The 24,950-nt window shown below is 44.9% G+C and overlaps 1 protein-coding gene across 2 annotated transcripts in view; it reads right to left on the reverse strand.

Annotated features, from left to right (window-relative positions):
- Nucleotides 1-24,950, reverse strand: part of GPLD1 (glycosylphosphatidylinositol specific phospholipase D1) — a 72,884-nt gene that overhangs the window by 6,039 nt on the left and 41,895 nt on the right. For both annotated transcript variants that reach the window (XM_003823195.6, XM_034961540.3), the window contains 11 exons: nucleotides 23,988-24,174; nucleotides 19,754-19,864; nucleotides 18,100-18,174; nucleotides 17,843-17,999; nucleotides 16,797-16,938; nucleotides 15,683-15,788; nucleotides 15,503-15,596; nucleotides 7,108-7,284; nucleotides 6,571-6,731; nucleotides 3,360-3,386; nucleotides 3,184-3,234 (listed from right to left, as the gene is read on the reverse strand). In XM_003823195.6, coding sequence (XP_003823243.2) covers nucleotides 3,184-3,234; nucleotides 3,360-3,386; nucleotides 6,571-6,731; nucleotides 7,108-7,284; nucleotides 15,503-15,596; nucleotides 15,683-15,788; nucleotides 16,797-16,938; nucleotides 17,843-17,999; nucleotides 18,100-18,174; nucleotides 19,754-19,864; nucleotides 23,988-24,174 — 1,288 coding nt within the window. The remainder of the gene's footprint in view (nucleotides 1-3,183; nucleotides 3,235-3,359; nucleotides 3,387-6,570; nucleotides 6,732-7,107; nucleotides 7,285-15,502; nucleotides 15,597-15,682; nucleotides 15,789-16,796; nucleotides 16,939-17,842; nucleotides 18,000-18,099; nucleotides 18,175-19,753; nucleotides 19,865-23,987; nucleotides 24,175-24,950) is intronic.

Here is a 24,950-nt window from a genome sequence, read left to right on the forward strand (position 1 = left end):
CTTATTTAATTTTGAAAACTACTGATGAAATCTAGAAATAATAATAATAGCTAAAATTTGTTGAGGTTGTATCATGGGTCAGACACTATGCTTAGCCCTGTGCTTATCTTATCCCTTAATACCCAGTGTCAATTAATAGGGAAAATCTACACTTAAGAAAACAGCATCAAATGGTAATTTATTCTCCCTCTCTTTCCCAATTTATGGAATTACTCATTTACTAAATTCGCCTGGCCTTCGGCTTCTCTCTGTTTTGTCAGAGTCTAGTCATCTTTCCAGATGCAGCTCCGGGCCCATGACCTCTGCAGGCCCTTCCCTGACTCCACCAGCAGAGACTTCCGCTGCAGTTGCTGTCTGACTTCGTTTGGCTCTTGGTCATCATACACCAACCTGGATGGTCTTGTGGGCCTGTTGTATTTTCCCACCTAGACTACAAGCACCTGGGGCTGGGACCATGTCTCAGGTTTCTTTGTCTATCTCACAGGTGCTTGATACAACACTGCTCACTACACACTCAGTTACTGCTCTGCTGAGGCTCCTGAGCTGATGGAAGGCAGCCCCATGAGAAGTTTCTGAAATACAGAGACAGTGAGAGCACTACTTACTTAAGTAGACGCCGGATCCTAATTCTAGTTTGTTACGACTAATTTCATTACTGAATGCTCTTATGCCACAGAAAGGAAGGAATCTTCAGAACATAACTTGTACCCAAATCTCAGAAAAAGGCCACTCTGATCATCCTCTGATTGTCAATGCCCATTTTTGAAACATAACATCTGATTTATCTTTACACCCAGAGCGTTCAATGCCCCCAAGCTCAGGTATGTGCTGGAAAAGTGAAGTAATTTTAACACTAACCCAGGTGAACAATAATTAGGAAGGTACATTTGCAGTGTTTTACAAAAAGGAATAAAATGTAAGTTACTTTTAGATAATCTATATATACCACTACTCTCAACTGATGTAAGCTACAGTTGATATATGTATAGTTTCATATAATGGGTTCTTGACAATGACTAATTTTTGAAACAAATAAAATTTTAGATATAAGCCAAGCTTGTCATATAAAGGATCCCTGTGATCAGACCTTCCGAGAATTTTCCCATAAAGTTAATAACCATATTTTTGTGGTGTGGTTAATCCTACATTTTTAGACCTGCCTGTAAATGGGTCACTTAAATTATTGGCCACTAGAGGGCAGTTTCACCACAATTTTTCCTAATCCTCTTCCTCCTCCCACCTTCCACCCTGGTCCACAGGAACCTGGTCCACAGCACTTAACAAGTCTTACAGACCTGGTTATATATAAAAATCTATGAAGGCTTCTGTAGCCCTTCAACCCACTGTTAAGACTTATTCTTCAGACTACTCATTAGCATTTAATCCTATACTAATTTGCATTTTATTTGACTTTCCATGTATATAAATCTTATTTTCAAGAACAGGGACTTTGCCCTCTCTTTGTTTTTATTTCTTACAGCCTATACAGTGGATGAATGCAATCAGTGGTTTACAGGTATATTTTAAGGTTAAACTTTTTTTTTTTTTTTTTTTTTTGAGACAGAGTCTTGCTCCATAGCCCAGGCTGGAGTACAGTGGCACCATCTAGGCTCACGGCAACCTCCACCTCCCAAGTTCAAGCAATTCTCCTGCCTCAGTCTCCCGAATAGCTGAGACTATAGGCATGCACCACCACGCCCGGCTATTTTTTGTATTTTTAGTAGAGCCGGGGTTTCACCATGTTGACCAGGCTGGTCTTGAACTCCTGACCTCAGGCGATCCACCCACCTCGGCTTCTCAAAGTGCTGGGATTACAGGTGTGAGCCACCGCACCCAGCCAAGGTTAAACTTTTTAATCTGCCATATCGAAATTTAAACTGTGTACACTTTTAGATCTAGCAATCCTACTTTTAAGATTCTCACCTGTGGGGATACTTGCTCAATTATAAAAAGCTACAGATAGGTACAAGAATGCTCACTATGGCCTTGTCTGTAATAGCCAAAAAAAATGGGGGGCCAAGGTGGGTGGATCTCTTGAGCCCAAGAGTTCAAGACCAGCCTGGGCAACATGGTGAAACTCTTGTCTCCTAAAAATACAAAAACTAGCATGGAATGGTGTCACACACCTGTGGTCTCAGCTACTCAGGAGGCTGAGGTTGGAGGATCACTTGAGTCCAGGAGACAGAGGTTGCAGTGAGCCAAGACCACACCATTGCACTCCAGCCTAGGTGACAAGAGCCAGACTCTGTCTTAAAAAAAAAAAAAAAAAGGTGTGTGTGTGTATCTCTGAAGCCACAGAAAAACAGAAAAACTCTGGGCCAGGTGCAGTGATGCATGCTTATAATCCCAGCACTTTGGAAGGCAGAGGCAGGCAGATCATTTGAGGCCAGGAGTTTGAGACCAGCCTTGACAACATGGCAAAACCCCATCTCTACAAAAAATTTTTTAAAAAATAGCTGGGCCTGGTGGTGGGCACCTGTAATCCCAGCTACTTGGGAGGCTGAGGCAGGAAAATCACTTGAACCTGGGAGATGGAGGTTGCAGTGAGCCAAATTTGCACCACTGCACTCCAGCATGGGCGACAGAGCAAGGTTCTGTATAAAAAATAAGAAAGAAAAAACTCTGAAAGTCTGGAAGAAAATAGCAAAATATTAATAATGGTTATTTTCTAAGGCAAGGGCCAGCAAACAATTTTGGGGAACAGGCAGATAATAATACTTAGGCTTTGTGGGGCATCAGTCTCCAAAGCAACCAGTCAGTTCTGCCACGGCAGCACGACAGCAGCCACGTGCAGTCCACAGCAGACGAGCCTGGCTATGTTCCACTACAGCTGTGTGGGCGCTGAAACTGCACCGCCGTTTAAACTTCATATGTTACAAAACATTCTGTTTTGATTTCTTTTCAACCATCTCAACATGAGCTGACTTTTTTAGTTTATGGCTTTACAAAATTAGGTGGCAGACGACTTGGCCCCAACCCCTGCTGTAGAGGATAAAATAGGAAGAGTAAAAAGGGAAACTTTCCACCAAGGAAGTGATGAGATTATATGTGAATGTTACTTTCTGTGTGTTCCTCTCCTTTTCAAATAAAAATAAAATCTGAAATAAGCCTAACAAGTGAGACCACCAAATCCCACCCGTAGTACTAACATAAACATCAATGAAGTTCAGTCCTTGGGCTCACCTTTGCCTTGGACCTCACGGTGATGAGGGAGCTCCCAAACCTTGAGCTGGCCTGTAAAACATGCCGTCTGTTAATGGGCTTTGAAGAACATAGTGTAATACTTTATCCGTTTAAAATAAACCAAGGGGCATTGTTTTGGTAATTTTTCTTTCTTCAGTCTTTCAAGGGATACTTACTTCAGGAGAAATCAATACATATTGGGCCTGAAGAAAAAAATTGAGGAGAGAGACAATGTTATTACTGTTTGTGTGGCTTTTTAAAATCAATTTTAATTATACCCTTATACCCTCATTTCTACTTTTTTTTTTTTTTTTTTTTTTTTTTTTTGAGAAGGAGTCTTGCTCTGTCGCCCAGGCTGGAGTGCAGTGGCGTGATCTCAGCTCACTGCAACCTCTGCCTCCCAGGTTCAAGCAAGTCTCCCGCTTCAGCCTCATGAGTTGATGGAATTACAGGCGCCCACCACCACGCCCGGCTAATTTTTTTGTATTTTTAGTAGAGAGGCGGTTTCACCATGTTGGCCAGGCCGGTCTCGAACTCCTCACCTCAGGTGATTCACCCACCTCGGCCTCCCAAAGTGCTGGGATTACAGGCATGAGCCACCACGCCCAGCCTCATTTCTACATTTCTTGATTAGACTTACAAATGTGCATGCCCTTTGACCCCAGAAATTCTACTTATAGAAATACAGGTCAGAAAAATAACCAGATGTATAAAAACGTTTATGTGACTATTTACCATATTATTTAAAACAATGAAAATTGGAAATGGCACAATTGACTAACAATAGTTACCTGAATAATGGGTAAATAAACTATGGTTTATCTGTAGATAAAATACTCATCCGCCGGTAAATATCGTATTATATAAGAATATCAGATAACATAAGAAAATGTTCTCGGTATATTGTTAGGTAGAAAGAAAAATCAAGTTACAGCCAGGCACAGTGGCTCACACCTATAATCCCAGCACTTTGGGAGGCTGAGGCAGGCGGATTACTGGAGGTCAGGAGTTCAAGACCAGCTTGGCCAACGTGGTGAAACTCCGTCTCTACTAAAAATACAAAAATTAGCCAGGCATGGTGGTGTGCGCCTGTAGTCCCAGCTACTCAGGAAGCTGAGGCAGGAGAATCGCTTGAACCTGGGAGGTGGAGGTTGCACTGAGCCGAGATCATGCCACTGCACTCCAGCCTGGATGACAGAGAGAGACTCTATTAAAAACAAAAAAAAGTTACAAAATTATGCACAAATTATGCACAATAGTATCACAATTGTTAACCAAAATATGCACGCACATAGTGTAATATTTAAGGGTAGGCTTTAGAATCAGATCTTGGTTCAAATCTCTGTTGTACCCTGTCCTTCCTGGCAGTGTAACCTTGAATAAACTTCCTCGCCGATCTTTAATTTTTTTATTTTAAGACAGGGTCTTGGGCAGATCACGAGGTCAGGAGATCGAGACCATCCTGGCTAACACGGTGAAACCCCGTCTCTACTAAAAATACAAAAAAATTAGCCAGGCGTGGTAGCAGGCGCCTGTAGTCCCAGCTACTTGGGAGGCTGAGGCAGGAGAATGGCATGAACCTGGGAGGCGGAGGTTGCAGTGAGCCGAGATCACGCCACTGCACTCCAGCCTGGGCGACAGAGCGAGACTCCATCTCAAAAAAAAAAAAGACAGGGTCTCCCTATGTTGCCCAAGCTGGTGCTGAACTCCCGAGTTCAAGGGATCCTCCTGCCTCAGCCTCCCAAAGTGCTGGGATTACAGGCATAAGCCACCACACTCAGCTGAGATCTTTAATTTTTTTAATCTGTAAATGGGCATAATATTAATTTCTTTTTTTTTTTTTTTGAGACGGAGTCTTGCTGTTGCCCAGGTTGGAGTGCAGTGGCACGATCTCGACTCACTGCAAGCTCCGCCTCCCAGGTTCATGCCATTCTCCTGCCTCAGCCTCCTGAGTAGCTGGGACTACAGGCGCCCGCCACCAAGCCCGGCTAATTTTTTGTATCTTTAGTAGAGACAGGGTTTCACTGTGTTAGCCAGGATGGTCTCGATCTCCTGACCTCGTGATCCGCCCGCCTCGGCCTCTCAAAGTGCTGGGATTACAGGCGTGAGCCACCGCGCCCAGCCAATTTCATAGCTTTTATGGGGATTAAATGATACATAGTTCTTAGCATATGTATACTAAATGCACAATAAATGGTAGTAATTAAATTCATAGGAAAAATACTAGCAGGATCCGCTCTAAAGGTAAGCAGGTATTAGCTCTGCAGAGTGGAATTTTAGGTAGATAATTTTTAATTCTCCTTGTACATTTTTGTATTTTCTAAAATTTTCATAATAAACTTTCACTAATTTTGCAATTTAAAAAATAATTTTAAATTTTTTAAAATAGGTGGGGTACGGTGGCTCATGCCTGTAATCCCAGCACTTTGGGCTGTAATCCCAGCCTGGCCGACATGGTGAAACTTTGTCTCTACTAAAAATACAAAAAATTAGCCAGGCGTGGTGGTGCATGCCTGTAGTCCCAGCTATTCGGGAGGCTGAAGCAGGAAAATGGCTTGAACCTGGGAGGAGGAGGTTGCAGTGAGCCGAGACCGTGCCACTGCACTCCAGCCTGGGCAATAGAGCCAGATTCTGTCTCAAAAAAAAAAAAAAAAAAAAAGTTAAATAATGGCCAAATGTTTTAGGCCCAGGAAATGTAACTTAAGGAAACTCACCCAAAAAAGGAATAAACAAAGAAATGAAACAAAAAGCAAAAGAGAGGACGTTTTAATGAAACTCCAGTGGCTGGCCGAGCATGGTGGCTCATGCCTGTAATCCCAGCACTTTGTGAGGCCAGGTAGAAGAAGTGCTTGAGCCCAAGAGTTCAATACCAGCCTGGGCAACATAGTGAGGCCCCATCTCTACAAATAATAAAAAGATTAGCCGGGTGTGGTGGCACATGCCTGTAGTCCTAGCTACTCGGGAGGCTGAGACAAGAGAATCACTGGAGCCCAGGAGTTTGAGCTGCAGTGGGCCATGATCACACCACTGCACTCCAGCCTGGGCAATGGAACAGGAACCCGTCTCTATTTTAAAAAGAGAAACTCCAATGGCCATGGCCTGTTTTCTTTCTTCTGTGCTGTGGGTGCCTAACCAAGCAGTGGCAGGCTGTGTGACCAGGGACCTACATAACACCAAGTCCAGTGGGACTTTAGCTCTGGGCACAAATGTTGCAGAACTGTAAGAACTGCAGGCAGCTGGGGCCCACAAAACATGGACAGATGATGGTGTCCTGACCCCAAGAGGTATGAATTCAGGTAAGCACTTTATAGTGGACATGAGTTAACAAGGAATCAGCAATTAATGATCCTTTCCCAATAAGGTATAGAATTCTGTAGAACACTTTACCTTTTCTTCTGGACATGGAGTTATCCATGATTTGCATTTGCCAGTCATGTCACCAAGGGTGGTCTCTTTGCCATTATATACATATACTCGGCCGTCTTCTCCCCCAATCAGTCCAGAGGTTACATCTGCTATCCTCAGGGGGGCTGCCATGATGATTTCATCTGAAAACAATAAAAACCGACAGAAGGAAGTATTTGACTCCTCACTGTCATCTTTTCCTTGTTCCGCTACTGGATCCTAACCCAACCTCTTGCAAATAATATTAGTATCTCCTTTAGTCGGCCGTGATTTCATCCTGGCAAAGGCTTTTGTTTCCTACTTCATTCATCAATAGCAATTACTACAGGTGATTCTCATATTACCAGCTTCAAGAAGTGCAACTCCCTCTCTGGTCTTGCCTCATTCAAGATCTGTCTAAAGGTCCTTGGGCCACTGGGCTGTCAATTACAAGGGCAGAGCCCAGATGACCCAATTAGGGGACCCACCCCCTGGGCAAAGGGACTCAATTCTTGTCAAAGGGTCCTGTTCCTTTCTTACCTAAGCCATCATCATCCAGGTCACTCAAGTGCAGAACGCCACCAAATCGGGAGAAGCGGCGGTCTCCGCTGAAGGTGCTGAGCAGCAGAGGCTGCGCGTCAGATGTGAGTGCGTACATGCGAGTGGCTCCGCCTTGGTGTAGGGTCACGGTCAGGAATGCCACCTTAGACACGTCATCTGAAACAAACCACAGTTCCTGCTGGCCTCACAGAAAGGAAGGCATTACAGAACACGGAATAGCACCCCATCCTCAAGTGACACTGATCACTCGGGATCCTACAGGACAGTCGGTTTCGGTGCTGGTCATCTCCGGCAGTCAGGGAGGTACAACCAGCTTGGGCACCAAGGCACAAACACCAGAGAGCTTCAGTGATTTCCCTCCAGGCAGGTATTCTTTTTTCCAGTCTTATCCCCATAATACCGTCTCCACACAACCACCTTTTTATTTTCTCGTATCACAAACTGCCTAGGTCACCCCCATGACTGACATATCCAAACGCAAGTGGACTCTGGATGGAGTCCAAACTCTTCACAAGGCCTTACAGAATCTGACTCCCACTTGGGGATCTAGCACCATTAACCTTTTCACCCACACTTCACCAAAATGAACTTAAACCACAGCCCGATCTATGTCTTAAATTTGGGCCTTTGGACATGATGTGCTGTCTGCCTGGAATAGAGGCATATGCTCCTCGTGCTCCCCTGTCCACATCCCTCCGCTGGCTACTCCTGCTCACCCTGCAGAATTTGGCTCAGGTGTCCCGTCCTCTGGGAAGCCTTTCCTAATCTCGCTGGTCTAGAGAAGAGGCCGCTTCCATGTGCTCCCATACATAATAACACCGAGTCCAGTGGGACTTTAGCTCTGGGCACAAACGCTACAGAACTGCAAGAACTGCAGACAGCTGGGGCCCACAAAACATGGGCAAGTGATTGTGTCCTGACCCCAGGACCTCTGAGTTCAGGTAAGCATTTTACAGGGGACATGAGCTGTGCCCAGTGCCTTCTGAATACCCATGGCAGGGCAGCATCGCTCTGCATTCACTTCTGTGTCTTCTGCATCAGGCACCCATTCCACAAGAAATGCGGTCACGTCTCTGTCTCTCTATCCCCTGTACCTAGCATGGTGCTTGGTTCTGTACAAGTATTTAATAAAGTGTTTTTTGAATTAATGAATTTTGAACAAACTCAAAGCTAGTTGTTGGAATTTCACTGTAAACTTTATTATTTGGAACACAGCTTTGATTTCAGAAATATAAATGGCACCTGTGGGTTGATGGGGCTAGTGGCCCTCTGAGAAGTTTGCCGTATGCTGGCAAAGTGTCAGTGCGTGGATACAATCTCACGTCAGCGTCCACTGAGTTTTGTGTGTAAAACTGAGCTAATTTGACCTGTTTTTTCAGACAAACTTGTGCCTTGTTTATAGGAAACTGTCCACTAGAAGCCACTGAGGGCTCAAAGCAGAGTCAGCAACAACTGTCAGAAATAACAGCTAGAAAACAATAGGAAATAAGAAACTATTTTAAAGGCTCAGCAATCTGGAGCTTTCTGATACAGGGTAAACAACATGACCTAACACAATGTCTCCTAAGAGAACAATGTGCCAGCACAATAGTTAATATTCAGAGTGAAAGCCCAAAATATCAAGAAAAGTTGAAATAAGAGAAAATCTTCATTCCTTTTCTTTTTTATTATCGAGATGGAGTCTCACTCTGTCACCCAGGCTGGAGTACAGTGGCATGATCTCGGCTCACTGCAACCTCCGCTTCCTGGGTTCAAGCGATTCTCCTGCCTCAGCCTCCCAAGTAGCTGGGACTACAGGCGCGCACCACCACGCCTGGCTAATTTTTTGTATTTTTAGTAGAGACAGGGTTTCACCGTGTTAGCCAGGATGGTCTTGATCTCCTGACCTCGTGATCTGCCTGCCTCAGTCTCCCAAAAGTGCTGGGATTACAGGTGCAAGCCACCAAGCCCAGCCACATTCCCTTTCTTTTCGTGCCTCCTAAAGGAACCATGAGCTCCCTGGAGCGCCCAGGAATCCAGTAACACTTCCAGCTCTCTGTCTACTCCCTGCTTCAGTCCTTCCATGGCAAGAGGATACCTGAGGCTTCTCCCTCTGGCTCTGCCGCCCACAGGACGAACACTGGCCCCAGTGCATGTGGAAGAATCTCAGAGAAGTCACCCCAAGGTCTAGCTTTCGGAGCAAGAATTAGAAAGCCTGAATAGGGCTGCCCATTGAGACTGTGTTCTCTAATCCAACTATGTCAGCTCTTCAAAAGTACATATTTTGATATCCCTCTGAATGATTCATGAATCTATTTCAGAAATGATTTGAAATGCACAAGGACGAGGAAGAATTGTAATTAATCAATACTCCCAAATCTCTAACATGCATCACAGTCTGTTAGAGAAGCATATAATTTAAAATAATTTCATCAAAGTGTTTTTTTAATTCTTCAGAATTAAAACAGAAGAATCTAGACACTTGGAAATTTCAGCCATTCAAAACACCTCACCTTCTCAATCATGCAAATTAAACAATGGATTATCATACACATTTAGACAAGGAGAAAAAACTCAAGGTAATGTTGTAGGCATTTCTATATTATTTCAGTACTGAAAATAATTCTGAAGAACTTTGGCTTTTAAAAGGGCTACATGCAGAGGCCTTTATGAATTCCCAAATTCTAGAATGCTACTATAACACAGAATTCCTTCTGTAATGCTTATACCTTCTAGTTAACATAGAATTCCTTCTGTAATGCTTAAACCCTCTGATTAAGGACCATTATCTTTTAGACCTCCACATTGCCTTAATTTCTGCCACGAGCACTAGTCCCTAGGGTTGTGTTTGGGATGCAGAGGTGGCGGGTATTTTTTAAATACACACACAAGTGTTTTACTTCTCATGTGGAACTTTTCTTCCAGCGGAGGGAGCAGAAAACAAAAGAGCTACTGTGAAACACAGGTGCATCTCACCAACTCTACTCTCTTGAAAACCACAGGAAAGAGGATATCGTCTTGTAATGTGGTTCATATTTGTGTCTCAGAAAAACTATAAACTTGCCAGGCATGGTGGCTCATGCCTATAATCCCAGCACTTTGGGAGGCTGAGGCAGGAGGATCACTTCAGCTCATGAGTTCAAGACCAGCCTGGGAAATGCAGTGAGACCCCATCACTACAAAAAGTAGGGTGTGGTGGCATGTGCCTGTAGTCTGAGCTACTCAAGAGGCTGAGGCGGCAGGATCGCTTGACCTCAGGAGTTCAAGGTAACAGTAAGCTGTGATCACACCATTGAACTCCAGCCTGGGCAACAGAGCAAGACCCTATGGCTTAAAAAGAAAAATTATCAACTGTAAGTTACTTAATGTCACCAGCTTTCAGGATTACTGCAAAAGTGAAAACTATGAAGATGTCAAGAAGATCTTTTATATTTGATCATTATCAAAAGTGTAAAAAACACTCAAAAAAAAAAAAAAAAAGAAGCATAATCCAGGTGTTGGGGCACATGCCTGTGGTCCCGGCTACTTGTGAACCTGAGATGGGAGGATCACTTGAGCCCAGAAGTTCATGGCCAGCCTGGGCAACATAGCAAGACTCCAACTATTAAAAAAAAAAAAGCATAAAGAAGAAAATGTATATACTATATATATTTCTTTCTGGAAAGTGAGATAGGTAGGTAGGTAGGCAGATATCTATAAACACACATTTTAAACAAAATGGAGATTTTGTGGATTATAAAATTTTAAATCTGATTCTTTTCACATTTAGGCTATTTCTAGCTTTTTACTACTATAAACAACACAGCCATCCCTCAGCATACCCGAAGGATTGGTTCCAGGGCCTCTCACAGGTACCAAAATCCACGGATGTTCAAGCCCCTGATATAAAATGGTATAGTGACTGGGCGCAGTGGCTCACGCCTGTAATCCCAGCACTGTGGGAGGCCGAGGCGGGCAGATCACCTGACATCGGGAGTTTGAGACCAGCCTGGCCAACATGGTGAAACTCCATCTCTACTAAAAATAAAAATAAAAAAATAGCTGGGCATGGTGGTGCGTGCCTGTAGTTCCAGCTACTCAGGAGACTGAAGCAGGAGAACTGCTTGAACCTGGGAGGCAGAGGCTGCAGTGAGCTTGAGATCACACCACTATACTCCAGCCTGGGCAAGAGAGCGAGACTCTATCTCAAAAAAAAAGTATATCAAAAATCTCAAATATAGATTAATCTGTGCCTTATAGCTGTGATTCCCAAACTGCACGCTGAAGCGCTTCAGTGAACTCGCAAAGATGCTGTAGATATTTTGACATTTCAAAGACAACAGTGACATCTGACACCACACGAACTACTGGGTGGAGGCCAGTCACAGTTACGACACGAGAGTCCTGCATTCGTTTCAGTGATGCCACATCTTTGCAAAGCTGCATATTCAGGGATGGTTGTGATAAAAAGCAGGTACTATGAAAAAATTGCTGTGGATTAGGAAATGAGGAAAGTTGTGTCTAACCTGATTCCAAGACTTGAAAAGCTGTACAGTGCCGAGAGAAGCTAAGTGGTTAGGACATAAATGCAGGGCATGTGCCCATGTGGTCACACAGGCACTGCATTTCGAAAGGACCTATGCCTGTCTTCATGTTGTCCTGTCTCTGACTTGAAATTGTCAACAATGTTTTAACAAGGGGCACTGCATTTTCATTTGGAACTGGGCCCCGCAAACTGTGTGGGTGAAATACAAGTAAAATACAAGTAATAATGGGAAAATCTGAACAATTTGGGTGAAATATATCAATAACAATAACCTGATTGTGACATTAATTTATATTTATATATAATATATAGTTATATATACATTCATACATTATATATAGGCATACATGTATATATAATATATACATATTATATACATTTATATTGTATATTAGTATACTTATATACATGTTATAAATTAGCATATTATATACATACATAAAAGTTATAATTAAACTTATTTTCTATTATTATTTATCTTTTAAAAAATAGGGTCTCACTCTGTTGCCCAGGCTGGAGTGCAGTGGTGTGATTCATAGCTCACTGCAGCCTTGAACTCCTGGGCTCAAGTGATCTTCCCACCTCAGCCTCCTCAGTAGATGGAACTACATGTGCCCATCACTATGCCTACCTTTTTTTTTTTTTTTCTGTAGAGATGGGGTCTCCCTATATTGTCCAGGCTGGCCTCAAATTCTTGGGCTCAAGCAATCTTCCCACCTTAGTCTGCTGAGTAGCTAGGACCAGAGGTGCATGCCACCACATCTGGCTAATTTTTTTTTTTTTTTTTTTTTTTGAGATGGAGTTTCACTCTGTCACCCAGGCTGGAGTGCAGTGGCGCAATCTCAGCTCACTGCAAGCTCTGGCTCCGGGGTTCATGCCATTCTCCTGCCTCAGCCTCCTAAGTAGCTGGGACTACAGGTGCCCGTCACCACGCCCAGCTAATTTTTTATGTTTTTAGTAGAGACAGGGTTTCACCGTGTTAGCCAGGATGGTCTCAATCACCTGACCTCATGATCCACCCACCTCGGCCTCCCAAAGTGCTAAGATTACAGGCATGAGCCACTGTGCCTGGCCCAATTTTTAAAATTTTTTGTAGAGACAGGGTCTCACTGTGTTGCCCAGGCTGGTCTTGAACTCTTGGGCTCCAGTGATCCTCCTGCCTTAGCCTCCCAAAGTGCTGCGATTACAGGCATGACCCACCATGCCTGACCTTCTATTTTATATTGTACTTTATCACAGGAAAAAAAATTATCGAGAGAGAAAGGGCACCAAAACCAAGAAAGTCTGAGAAACTCTAATTCACAACACTTGGGTAGAAAGAGTGGTGAAGAAAATAAAGTTAATAATGTGTGTTGCAAGAGCTTAGAAATCATTCCCTAGACTCTGAAAAGCAAAAATGATTCTGCGGCTGACTGCTATGGTTACTACTTGAGACCGTCATTACAGCAATTACTACTGTTACTGCTTGAGAGCATCATTACAAGACTGAACGAAGGAGGACGAACATAGAAATGAAAACTTGAAGCAAAAGCAACTGTTTTAAAGGAAGGGGAACCGAGGAAGAAGAGAGCTCCCTGCTTCTAGTGAGCAAAGGCAGCTAGCTCCCGAGCTTCCACAGCCCTTCCCATTTATTGGTTAGCAAAAGCAGGGAGGAGGAGATAACGATTGGTCAGCTGCTTAATTGATCACAGGTTCATATTATTATTAACAGGCTTCAGATGTGCCTAATCACAAGAAACACGGCACTTGGGGCGTGACTGCCCTCAGCTTTCCTTCTGGGTGGCAGATGCAGTCTGTCAGTTTGCCAACATTCTGCCTTTATGAGAAACAGTCTTGCTGCTTACTCAAATAGCCTCCAGTGGTATACTGAGTTATCATGACCCTCATTCTTTTGGCTTCCAACATGATTCCAAAGCTAAGTCAGCACTTTTTTTTTGTTACAATGCTGTGTCTTCGATTTAATGAAAAATTTAGCCATTCCTTTGCCTAATCCACTTTTTTTTTTTTTTTTTTTTTTTTGAGACTGAGTCTCACTCTGTCACCCAGGCTGGAGTGCAGTGGTGTCATCTTGGCTCAGTGCAACCTCTGCCTCCAGGGTTCAAGCAATTGTTGTGGTTCAGGCTCAGGAGTAGCTGGGATTACAGGAGTGTGCCACTATGCCTGGCTAATTTTTGTATTTTTAGTAGGTTTAAGGGTTTCATCATGTTGGCCAGGCTGGTCTCTAACTCCTGACCTCAACTGAAGCACCCACCTCTGCCTCCCAAAGTGCTAGGATTACAGGCGTGAGCCACTGCACCCCGCCTGTCTGACCCACTTCTGCTTATTATTCAAATCTTTCCCATATTGCAAGAAACAACAATCTTTCTGAAAAATAGTTTGATGATATATAACAAGAGCTTTTAGAAAGATTAGAACCTCTACTCCAGTAATTCCATCTCCAGGAATCTATCCAAAAAACTAATCAGAAAGGCAGTCAAAGACTAGGTACATGAGTGTTCAATAATTACTTGTTCACAATAGTGTAAAACTGGAAACAAGCCTACAATTCCAGCAACAGGATGATGTTAGTAATGCTGGCATTAAAAAAATGCAATGCAGATATCAAAAGTCATGTTTTAGAAGATATTTACTAACATGAGAATGTGCTTAAGATATAAGTAAAAAAATTAGGCATGACAATATCATATATAGTATAAGCTTCAGTTTTTAAATATCTGGGTAAGGGGTGATTTCTTTTTCCTTCTATATATTTCCTTGTATTTTCAGAAGTTTCCACAATAAGCATAATTCACCTTTATAATCTGGGAGGAAATGGTTCTTGTTTTTTTTTAAAGACTATCTTTCCCATAAAGTAAACAAAATAATGGTTTATATAAAGTATGTTTTCAGGGGTGGGTGCAGTGGATCATGCCTGTAATCCCAGCACTTTGGGAGACCAAGGTGGGAGGATTACTTGAGCCCAGGAGTTAGAGACCAGTCTGGCCAACATGTTGAGACCCTCTCGCTACAAAAAATAAAAAATTAGATAATGTGGTGGCTGACTGCCTGTAGTCGCAGCTACTCAGGAGGCTGAGGTGCAAGGTTCACTTTGCCCAGGAGGTCAAGGCTGCCATAAGCCATAATCGCACCGCTGCACTCCAGCCTGGGCGACACAGCAAGACTGTCTAAAAAAAGGAAAATAAAAGATAGGTCCTCATAGTGGACCTATTCCTAGTGAAGTGACTTATACAATTTTTCTCTGGCTCCAAGTTCCACGGGATCGGGGCTTTAAAAATACACTAAGTTACTTTCATATGTCATTTTCAACAAACCTTTGAAACACAAATTTTATTTTATCTTACTTTATTTTATTTTTATTTTATTTTTGAGATGAAGTCTTGCTCTGTTGCCCAGGCTGGAGTGCAGTGGCATGATCTTGGCTTACTGCAACTTCTGCCTCCCAGATTCAAGCGATTCTCCTGCCTCAGCCTCCCGAGTAGCTGGGATTACAGGTGTGCACCACCACGCCTGGCTAATTTTTGTATTTTTAGTAGAGGCAAAGTTTCACCATGTTCGGACCCAGGCTGGTCTCCAACTCCTGACCTCAAGTGATTCTCTCACCTTGGCCTCCCAAAGTGCTGGGATTACAGGTGTGAGCCACCGCACCCGGCCTGAAATAAGTATTTACAATTTCAGTTTTGTAGATGGTGATACAAAAGTTCTGAGAGGTTAAGTAACTTCCCCAAAGTTACATAGAATGTTACTAATGAAAAAAAGAAATATTGAAACCTAGATCTGTTCAGCTCCAGATCTCATCACTTTCCTCCAATACAACGTGTACAAGCAACCACATGACTGAAAGGAAGCACAGTTTCACAGCGTGTGACCTACCGTACGTAGGGGCTCCAACCAGCAGCACTTGTGTCAGAGTCCCGTTCATCAGTATCTGGCCACTGGACAGGGAAGTACCCAGTTTCCCCATTGCCTGTGAGACACAATAAATCAATATTGTATAGGTGAGAAAACTTCCTTGGAGTGTCCACTCTCCTGTGTGGGGAGGGCTTGTCATACCTTGTCTCCAGAAATGGTAAACCAGCTTTGGCCGTTTGGTGGGAAGTAGCCATACACCCTCCCAAGGCTCTTTTTCTCATCTCGGATGTGTAACAAATGGCCCAGCCTAGAATGAAGCACATTGGGCTTAGCTGCCAGGGCACAAGACTGACAGCTGGCCAGGTACTCAGGTGCAAGGAAAGGAAATGCACCTCCCCCCATCCAGGCCTCCCAGCAGGCTCTCTGTCTCTGTGACCCTAGGCCTGGAAGTGTGGGGACTATTGGAGTTAATCGCAACATCCAGGCTCTCCAGGTGCCACACCCACCATCCTGCCTCCCAACTGACAGGCCTCCCAGCAGACTCTCTGGGATAGAGATATAGGGGTACCTACTGTTATGGGCTCAGTGGTGGTCTCCCCGATCCCTACACTGAAGTCCTAACCGCCAGTATCTCTGAATGTGACTATTTGAAACAGAGTCTTTAAAGAGGTGATTAAGTTAAGATGAGGTCATTTGGGTGGATCCTGATCCAATAGGACTGGTGTCTTTCAAAGAAGAGGAGAGGCAGGAGGATCACTTGAGGCCAGTTTGAGACGAGCCTGGGCAACACTGCAAAAACCCATCCCTACAAAAATGTTTTTAAATTAAAAAAAAAAAATTAGCTAGGCATGGGCACACACAACTTGTAGTCCCAGCTATTCAGGAGGCCGAGGCAGGAGGATGAGTTCGAGCCTGCAGTGAGTTACCACTGCCCTCTGCCCTTTGCAACAGAGTGAACCCTCACCCCCTCCTCCCAAAAGAAAAAACAGAAGTGAGGAATGGGGCACAGACACACACAGAGGGAAGACAGCCATCTGCAAGCCAAGGAGAGAGGCCTCAGGAGAAACCAACCCTCTGACCTCAACCTTGATCTTGGACTTCTAGCTTCCAGAACTGTGAGAAAATAATACACTTGTCTATTGTATTTTTAAATTTCTAAGGAGGAGAATTTGCAATCTTGCCCAGAGCCTTGGCTTTTCCTTCAAAAGTCAAGCATTTCCTAGCCTTTTTCCCTCAGCCTCACGCTCAGTGCGCTCCACAGCAGCAGGTACCTGCCCCTGTGTTCATGGTTCCCAGCCCCCAGCATCAGCCTCACCTGCTGGCATTCTTCCAGGTCGGGCTCCCAACCAACAGCAAGGTTCTGTTGTCCACAGTGACACCGTGAAGGGAGTATCCAAACCAGGAGAAGTCTTCCTCGCCTCTCACCGTCCAGTTGGCTGCCTCCACGTTCAGTTTTTCTAAAGAAGACAACTCATCCTTTTTACTAATACTTTAAGTGAGAGGACTACTGGGATGAAAAGAAAGGGTCCTTCTTGTGGCCTAATAGAAGTGGGTTCATTTTGCTGAGTTTTTGCCAGAGGTCTTATATGTCCCCATGCTGATCCCAGGACCCCAATGTCATTGAATCTCACACTTCATACAAGAAATACATTTCTAGAGCTCACTTCTGTGGAGCAGAGGATGCTATTTAAAAAGGCTCTGGGCCAGGTGCGGTGGCCCACACCTGTAATCCCAGCACTTTGGGACGCCAAGGTGGGTGGATCACCAGAGGTCAGGAGTTCAAGACCAGCCTGACCAATATGATGAAACCCCGTCTCCACTAAAAACACAAAAATTAGCCGGGCATGGTGGCATGCGCCTGTAGTTCCCACCTGTAGTCCCAGCTACTCAGGAGGCTGAGACAGAATTGCTTAAACCTGGGAGGTGGAGGTTGTAGTGAGCCAAGATTATGCTACTGCACTCCAGCCTGGGTGACACAGGGAGACTCTGTCTCAAAAAAAAGAAAAAAGAAAAAACAACAATAACAACAACAACAACAACAACAGCTATGGACAGTCGAGAGCACCACTGAGATGCCTCCCGTGCAAAGCCTCCTCAGTGTTTCTATTTTACATGGAGACACTATGGGAATAGTCTATTTGCCCTCTTTGGCTCTCTACCTAGAAACTGTGGGTCACCTTCTGTATTTTCAGTGAATCTATGCACATCACTTGCCAACACACCTTTAAGAGTAACAGACTGTTAGAAAATGTTGGTGAAATGATATGGAATAAGGAAAAAGGATATAAACCCCTATGCAGGATAAGTTGTCGTAGACACACACAGCAGCCATGGTCTCACCCATTCCCCCTCAGGCACTACCTCTGTCGCTCAGGATGGGGCCAGAATAAAACGCAGCCACAATTCCCTTCTGCTTTCCTCCACCTGGTGCAAAAGGGGAGCCGATGACCAGATCGGGCTCACTGTCTCCATTCACATCTGCAGCCAAGAGAGTCCAGCCCAAGTTACAGTAGATGTCCTTAAGAAGAAACCAGGAAAGCACATTTTACCCAGCCCTGGTGGCAGTTAGGATACAGTGAGTTCTAGGTTTCTGCACCTGGCTAAAGTGGTAAACATACCTGGCAAGAAATGGTGATGTTAGGGGAAGAAGACATTCCTCCTTGTTTGGAACCAAAGTAGACATAGACGGCACCCTAGATAAGGACAAACAGCAGATAGACATGAGGCTCTGGTGGTGACCCAAGAACCTTAAATAACAGAAGATAAAAAGGACTGACTCTGGGTCCAGGTATGGTGGCTGATGTCTATAATCCCAGTGCTTTGGGAGGCCCAAGTGGGAACATTGCTTGAGGCCGGGAGTTCAAGAGCAGCCTCGAAAACACAGTGAGATCCTGTGTCCACGAAAAAAACTTTTAATTAAAGCGAGACCTTGTCAAATTATCACCACCCCCAATGATTGGGAGCTTAATGACAGACAGAAATCCATCCTGTGCATTGCTGCTGGGCTGAAAGGAATTTTTTTAAAGTCTGTCACTTCCATCAGACTATGAGAGTCCACAATGCAGAAATGATGTCATTTATATCTTTGCCTCCCTGATGTCTTACTCAAGATCCTCCACACACAATTGTGCAGTGTGCTTGCAGAATGACTTACTCAACTCCTTGCCCACTTCAAGGACCAGCACAGTTTCAGGCTCTTCCATGAAGCCCCCGGGCCACAGCCTGTTGTACCCATGGCACATCTGAATGCCAACATACCACATCGGTACCACTTACCTGCCTGAGGATACACGCTGTGCTATTTTATTCTGTGTTACCAATCAGTTCCTCTTATAACTTGCCTGTCTCCATCCCCATTCATTCTACAAGCACTTCTTTTCCATCATAAGCCAGGTACTAGGTACACAATGACAAATAAGACCAATCTCTTTCCTCCTGAAAGGCTGGCACACAGGTCATTATGACACCCAGGGAAGAAGGGGATATAACAGGTACAAGCACAGGATGCTAAGTGGGGACAAGGAAGTATCAGCCTCGCCAGGAGTTAGGTAATAGTTTCTGCAAGAAGTGACATGTCACTCCTAAAGAAAGACAGGGGAGAAAAAGCTTTTCAAGCAGAGGAGACTGTACGAGCAAAGGTCGCAAAGTGAGACAGCCTGATGAGTTCAGGATGTGACAGACTGCTGGCATGTCTAGAAATGGAGTGTGAGGAGGAAGGGGCAAGAGTTGAGTCTGCAGAGGGCAGCTGGCAAGGGAGGGCCCTCGACCTCCACAGTCACACATGGTGCCCGGATGCGTGGTCCCTGCTATGGTAGGAAGAATCTGTGGGAAGCAAGCAAGCCCTGTGGGCCAGGGTCCAGGATCTCTGCCTCAGTAAGAAAGGAGGCAACAGGCGGGAATCCACCATTTGAGGAGAGGCCCAGGGAAGTCACCTCGCTGTTGTGATAACCAGAAACTACAGATGAGCTGGGATTTCTGTCTCCCTTCACTGGCATTCAGCATGGTGGGGGACAAAAAAAAGGGCTAAGTACCTGGTGGAATTGGGAAACCATAGGGCCAAAATAAGGCCAGGGAGGCAGCAGCAGGTGCTACAAGGTAACTCAAGGTCACGGCAAGAACCCCATAGGGGCCTGAGATTATCTGCTCACAAATGCTCTGTCTCACACACTGGCTGTCTGCTTTGCTCCAGGGGCTCATCCCAGCGTTGGCCTCCCTGAGAGTCCCCTCCCTGCCACCCCATTCTCCTCCAACCCTACCCAGCAGCAGCCTTACTTTGTAGGTGAGCTGCTCGGAGCCCACCGAGGGAGCTCCCACGGCCAGGTCAGGCACGCCGTCCACGTTAAAGTCCAACACAGCCAAGGCCGAGCCAAACCGACCTGAGGGCTGAAGAGGCACAAGTTTACTTGCCCTGGGCTGAGCCACGGCCTCGGAAAGAGCACTCCTGACCCCCAGGGAGTAGAGAGGCCTGGGACAACCCCCGCCCCCCGCCACCCAAAAGCCGAAGGTGCAGCAAGCTGTAACATATCTGCAACACATCAGTTAGGTAGCTCTGCCCTAAGTATATTTTCAGCATGTCTGTCTGCCTTGAGGGGAAGCAGAGATGCCAGAAAGTAGAGGGTCGGCTCTTATGAGTTCTAGATTTGTAGAAAATAGCCTCGTGTATGTTCTGACCCACATTAAGCACAAAACTTATCTTCGAAAGTATCTAAAATAGGCCGGGCACGGTGGCTCACGCCTGTAATCCCAGCACTTTAGGAGGCCTGAACCTGAGGTCAGGAGTTCAAAACCAGCCTGGCCAACATAGTGAAACCCCATCTGTACTAAAACTACAAGAATTAGCCGGGTGTGGTGGCACATGCCTGTAATCCCAGCTACTCTGGAGACTGAGGCAGGAGAATCCCTTGCATCTGGGAGGCGGAGGTTGCAGTAAGCCAAGATCGTGCCACTGCACTCCAGCCTAGGCAACACAGCGAGACTCCATCTCAAAAAAACAAACAAACAAAAAAGAAAGTATCTAAAATAATAATCACATAACATCAGCAACAATAGCTAACATTTGTTGAATACTCAGGATGTTCTAGAGCCATGCTGACCAAGGTGGTAGCCCCTAGCCAAATAGGGCTGTTACATTTAAATTTAAAGTAATTAACATTAAATAGAATCAAAAATTCAGTTTCTACCCTGGGGCAGTGGCTTATGCCTGTAATCCCAGCACTTTGGGAGGCCGAGGGGAGCAGATCACCTGAGGAGTTTGAGACCAGCCTGGCCAACATGGCCAAACCTCATGTCTACTAAAAATACAAAAATTAGCCAGGTGTGGTGGTGGGCACCTGTAATTCCAGCTACTCAGGAGGCTGAGGCAGGAGAATCGCTTGAACCTGGGAGGCAGAGGTTGCAGTGAGCTGAGATCATGCCACTGCACTCCAGCCTGGGCAACAAAAGTGAAACTCCATCTCAAAACAAACACACAAACAGAATAAATAAATAAATAATAAAAATTCAGTTTTTCAGTTGCAATAGCCACATTTCAAATGTTCAAAGCCTGTGTTTTATGTCTCCCGCACTGGACAGCACAGCTACGGAACATTCCTATCAGTGCAGAAAGTCCTGTAGGACGGTGTAGATATTGTTCTAAGCACTTTAAATGGATTAAGGTAGGAACTGTTAGCATCCTCACTTTAACAGTATACAGATGGAAAACTCAATCTCTTCAGACTTTTTTTTTCCAAAGTGGACTTTCTAGATCTTTCTTATCCTACCGTCTGGAATCAGCCTAAACCTGAAAGTAATTCACTGGGTTTTCCAATTCTTTCTCTTTTTTTTGTTTTTGAGATGGTTTCGCTCTTGTTGCCCAGGCTAGAGTGCAATAGTGTGATCTTGGCTCACCGCAACCTCCGCCTCCTGGGTTCAAGCGATTCTCCTGCCTCAGCCTCCCGAGTAGCTGGGATTACAGGCATATGCCACCACATCTGGCTAATTTTGTATTTTTAGTAGAGACGGGGTTTCACCACGTTGATCAGCCTGGTCTCGATCTCTTGACCTCAGGATCTGCCCGCCTTGGCCTCCCAAAGTGCTGGGATTATAGGCATGAGCCACCGCGCCCGGCCAGGTTCTCCAATTCTTTCACAACTTACATAACAATGAATGGCCTTTCACACAGTGGTGCTTGCCACATAACACACATGCTGAAGGACCCACGTCCATTATTTATTAGGTAATCTCTCCACACCCGTGTGCAGTGGCATCTATAAGCGCTGCCCCTTTCTGTAAGGCAGAAACTTGATAAACAAGATAAGGTTGCTTGGGGACACAAAACACGCTAGGGCAGGGTGGGAACCAGTAACTCAGGGCTCTGCCAGCTGAGGACTGGTTCATTTTATCACTATCAGCTGCACCATCCGGCCCTCCTATGGGCCAGCCAGTCATTCCGAGAGGAGCACAGAATTTTAAAGCAGGCCAGGCCTTGAGTTACCTATCATAAACCTTCATTGTATCAATGAGGACACAGAGATGCTCACTGCAGTCAGGGCCCGAGGGCAGGATTTCCATCCTTCGTCCATGCCTTTATCTTGCCATCTTTGAAATGATCAAAGGTCACTAGGGGAGGAGGGCATGGAGCCACTTCCTTTCTCACTCAAGTGGTCTTTGAGAGAGTTTAGCAGCCACAGGAAGCAGCTGCCTCTCTTATTCCCTGTCTGTATGTGCCCAAAGGTTTACACTTTACACAACAGTCTGTCGGGGAAAGGCTTTGTAGAGAAGTAAGAAGCAACAAAATTAGATAAATTTATTTTGGAAATTTTTCATGTGGTGTCAGAAGGCCCTGAAAAATGCTGTCCCTCTGGGACTGTGACCTTACACACTGACCAGTCACCTTATTTGTACATGTTGGATTCAGAGCTCCTTTCATCAGAGCCTAAACTAGATCATAAATCATTGTACTTCTTATTTTTGAAAGCGTGTTCATGGCTGGGCGTGGTGGCTCACACCTACAATCCCAGCACTTTGGGAGGCTGAGGTGGACGGACCACCTGAGGTCAAGAGTTCAAGACCAGCCTTACCAATATGGTGAAACCCCGTCTCTACTAAAAATACAAAAATTAGCCGGGCATGGCGGTGCATGCCTGTAGTCCTAGCTACTTGTGACCTTGAGATGGGAGAATAACTTAAACCCAGAAGGCAGAGGTTGCAGTGAGCCAAGATCATGCCACTGCACTCCAGTCTGGGCAACAGTGAGAGTTTATCTCAAAAAAAAAAAAAAAAAAGCAAGCACGTTCAGGTGTGCCATCTTATTTTCGCTTCACAGGATTCACTTCACAGCGAAAGGGTAAGTGGCTTGCCCGGAACAAGAACCACGACGATCTGACTGGAAGTCTAGGGTTCTCCCCCTAGCACTTGACACTCAGAGAATGCAGTGCCAGGCCAGTATCACCAAAAGCCCCACACTCATTGGTGACTAGTAGCAGAGCTCTGTCTACCCCACCCCCCCACGCTCCTCCTTATTGCTGTTACAAAAACTAAAGCCTCTGATGTTAGAAAAACTTTCCAGGACCCTAGCGCTCTCGGGAGGAATTAATGCTTGGACTCCACGAGGAACGTTTGTAGTCACTGCGGGTTTTTTCAGGTGATGAATAACCACTTAGGACAAAAGAAGGAAATCTAAAGAAAGCCTGGCATTTAGTTAATAGTGATGTACAGTGTTGTTTTTATTCTTAACTTTTGACAAGTATACCATAATTATGTAAGATGTTAACATAGGGGAAAATGAGTAAACAGTACATGGGAACTCTTTGTACTGTCTTTATACCTTTTCTGTGAATCTAAAATTCTGGACGGGTGCAGTGGCTCACGCCTGTAATCCCAGCACTTTGGGAGGCCAAGGTGGGTGGATCACCTAAGGTCAGGAGTTTGAGACCAGACTGGCCAACATGGCAAAACTGCATCTCTACTAAAAATAAAAAAATTAGCCGGGCCTGGTGGTGTGCACCTGTAGTACCAGCTACTCGGGAGGCTGAGGCAGGAGAATTGCTTGAACCCGAGAGGCAGAGGTTGCAGTGAGCAGAGATTGCACCACTGCACTCCAGCCTGGGTGACAGAGCAAAAGACTCTATCTCAAATAAATAAATTAATTAATTAAAATAAAATACTTACAAAGTTTTATAAATACATACATTTCGTGTGTGTGTGTGTGTGTGTGTGTGTGTGTGTGTGTGTGTGTATAAAGAGGTTTTATATTATCAATTATATTATCAAGAAATCACATCCCAACTGGCCACTCAAAGCAGTTCTCAATAGCATGTGTGTTTTTGGAAGGTATTAGACTAATGATAGAATAAAATAAATGATGTAAACATGCTTCTAAAACTAAAAAGTGCTTCACAAATGTACACCACCAGCTGTTTGTTACTGTAATTATTCTTGTTATTAGTTACTCATCCTGGAGAATCTGCCACAAAATGCAAGAGTAGCTACTAACCACTAAAAGAGAAAGGATGAGATGGTGTCTCACCTGGAAGCCTTCAAGGATCCTGTGGGCCTCCTTGTCCAGGTCCAGGTCAACAGGTGGCAGGCCCAGGTCATTGCCGTAGATGAGGTACACGCGCCCGATGTGGATGTGGCCGGGGCAGCTGTAGCCTGGTGCGCCCACCACGAGGTCACCGTGCCCATCCTGGTTGAGGTCAGCTGAGGTCATTGCCCTTAGGGAAGTGAAGGGACCCACCATGGTATGCACTGAGCACTAGGGTTAAAGCTGTCACCTGCTTCTTTCCTTTCTAGAGCCCAGTCCATTAACTTTCTCTCACTGACTTTTCCACCCTGCGTGACTGTTGTGAATATTCACTTCTCAGGTTGTATTGTTAGTGTGATTCAGTCTCATTCTTCAAGGGGAAAAATAAAATAAAAATGGACAAATCAAGGCCTCTAAGCATTTCTGGACTACATAACCTGAGAGGATGAAAAGTATACTCATGAAGCTTCTTGTCTTATACACAAAACCAGGGCTTGCCTGAGAGTAGAGGGGAAATTCATGTCCAGCCAAGCCCCTCTAGCCAATGGCGCAGGCCACTTTCTGATCTGCTCAATTCGTTTCAATGTTATCTGATCAAAGACGAGCTTGTGTGAAATAGACTATGTTTCTACCATAGCCACAAAGGCACCTGGCAGTGGGCCAAATCAAGTGTCCAACATATTTAGTAGAGGCTCCTAGATGAGATTCCAAGAGCCACCAGTTACAGAGCTGGATAAACCGAGTCAAAGGTTCAAGTGTCACTACTGGGGCTGGAAAGACCAAAAGTCATTTGTTTATTCTAGTGCTTATCATCACATAAAGAACAAATGGCAGGCCGAGCATGGTGGCTCACGCCTGTAATCCCAGCACTTTGGGAGGCCAAGGCAGGTGGATCACCTGAGATCAGGAGTTCGATACCAGCCTGGCCAAGACGGTGAAACGCTGTCTCTACTAAAAATACAAAAA

The sequence above is a fragment of the Pan paniscus genome, chromosome 5, assembly GCF_029289425.2.
Source record: "Pan paniscus chromosome 5, NHGRI_mPanPan1-v2.0_pri, whole genome shotgun sequence".
In the NCBI taxonomy this organism is placed as follows: Eukaryota; Metazoa; Chordata; class Mammalia; order Primates; family Hominidae; genus Pan; species Pan paniscus.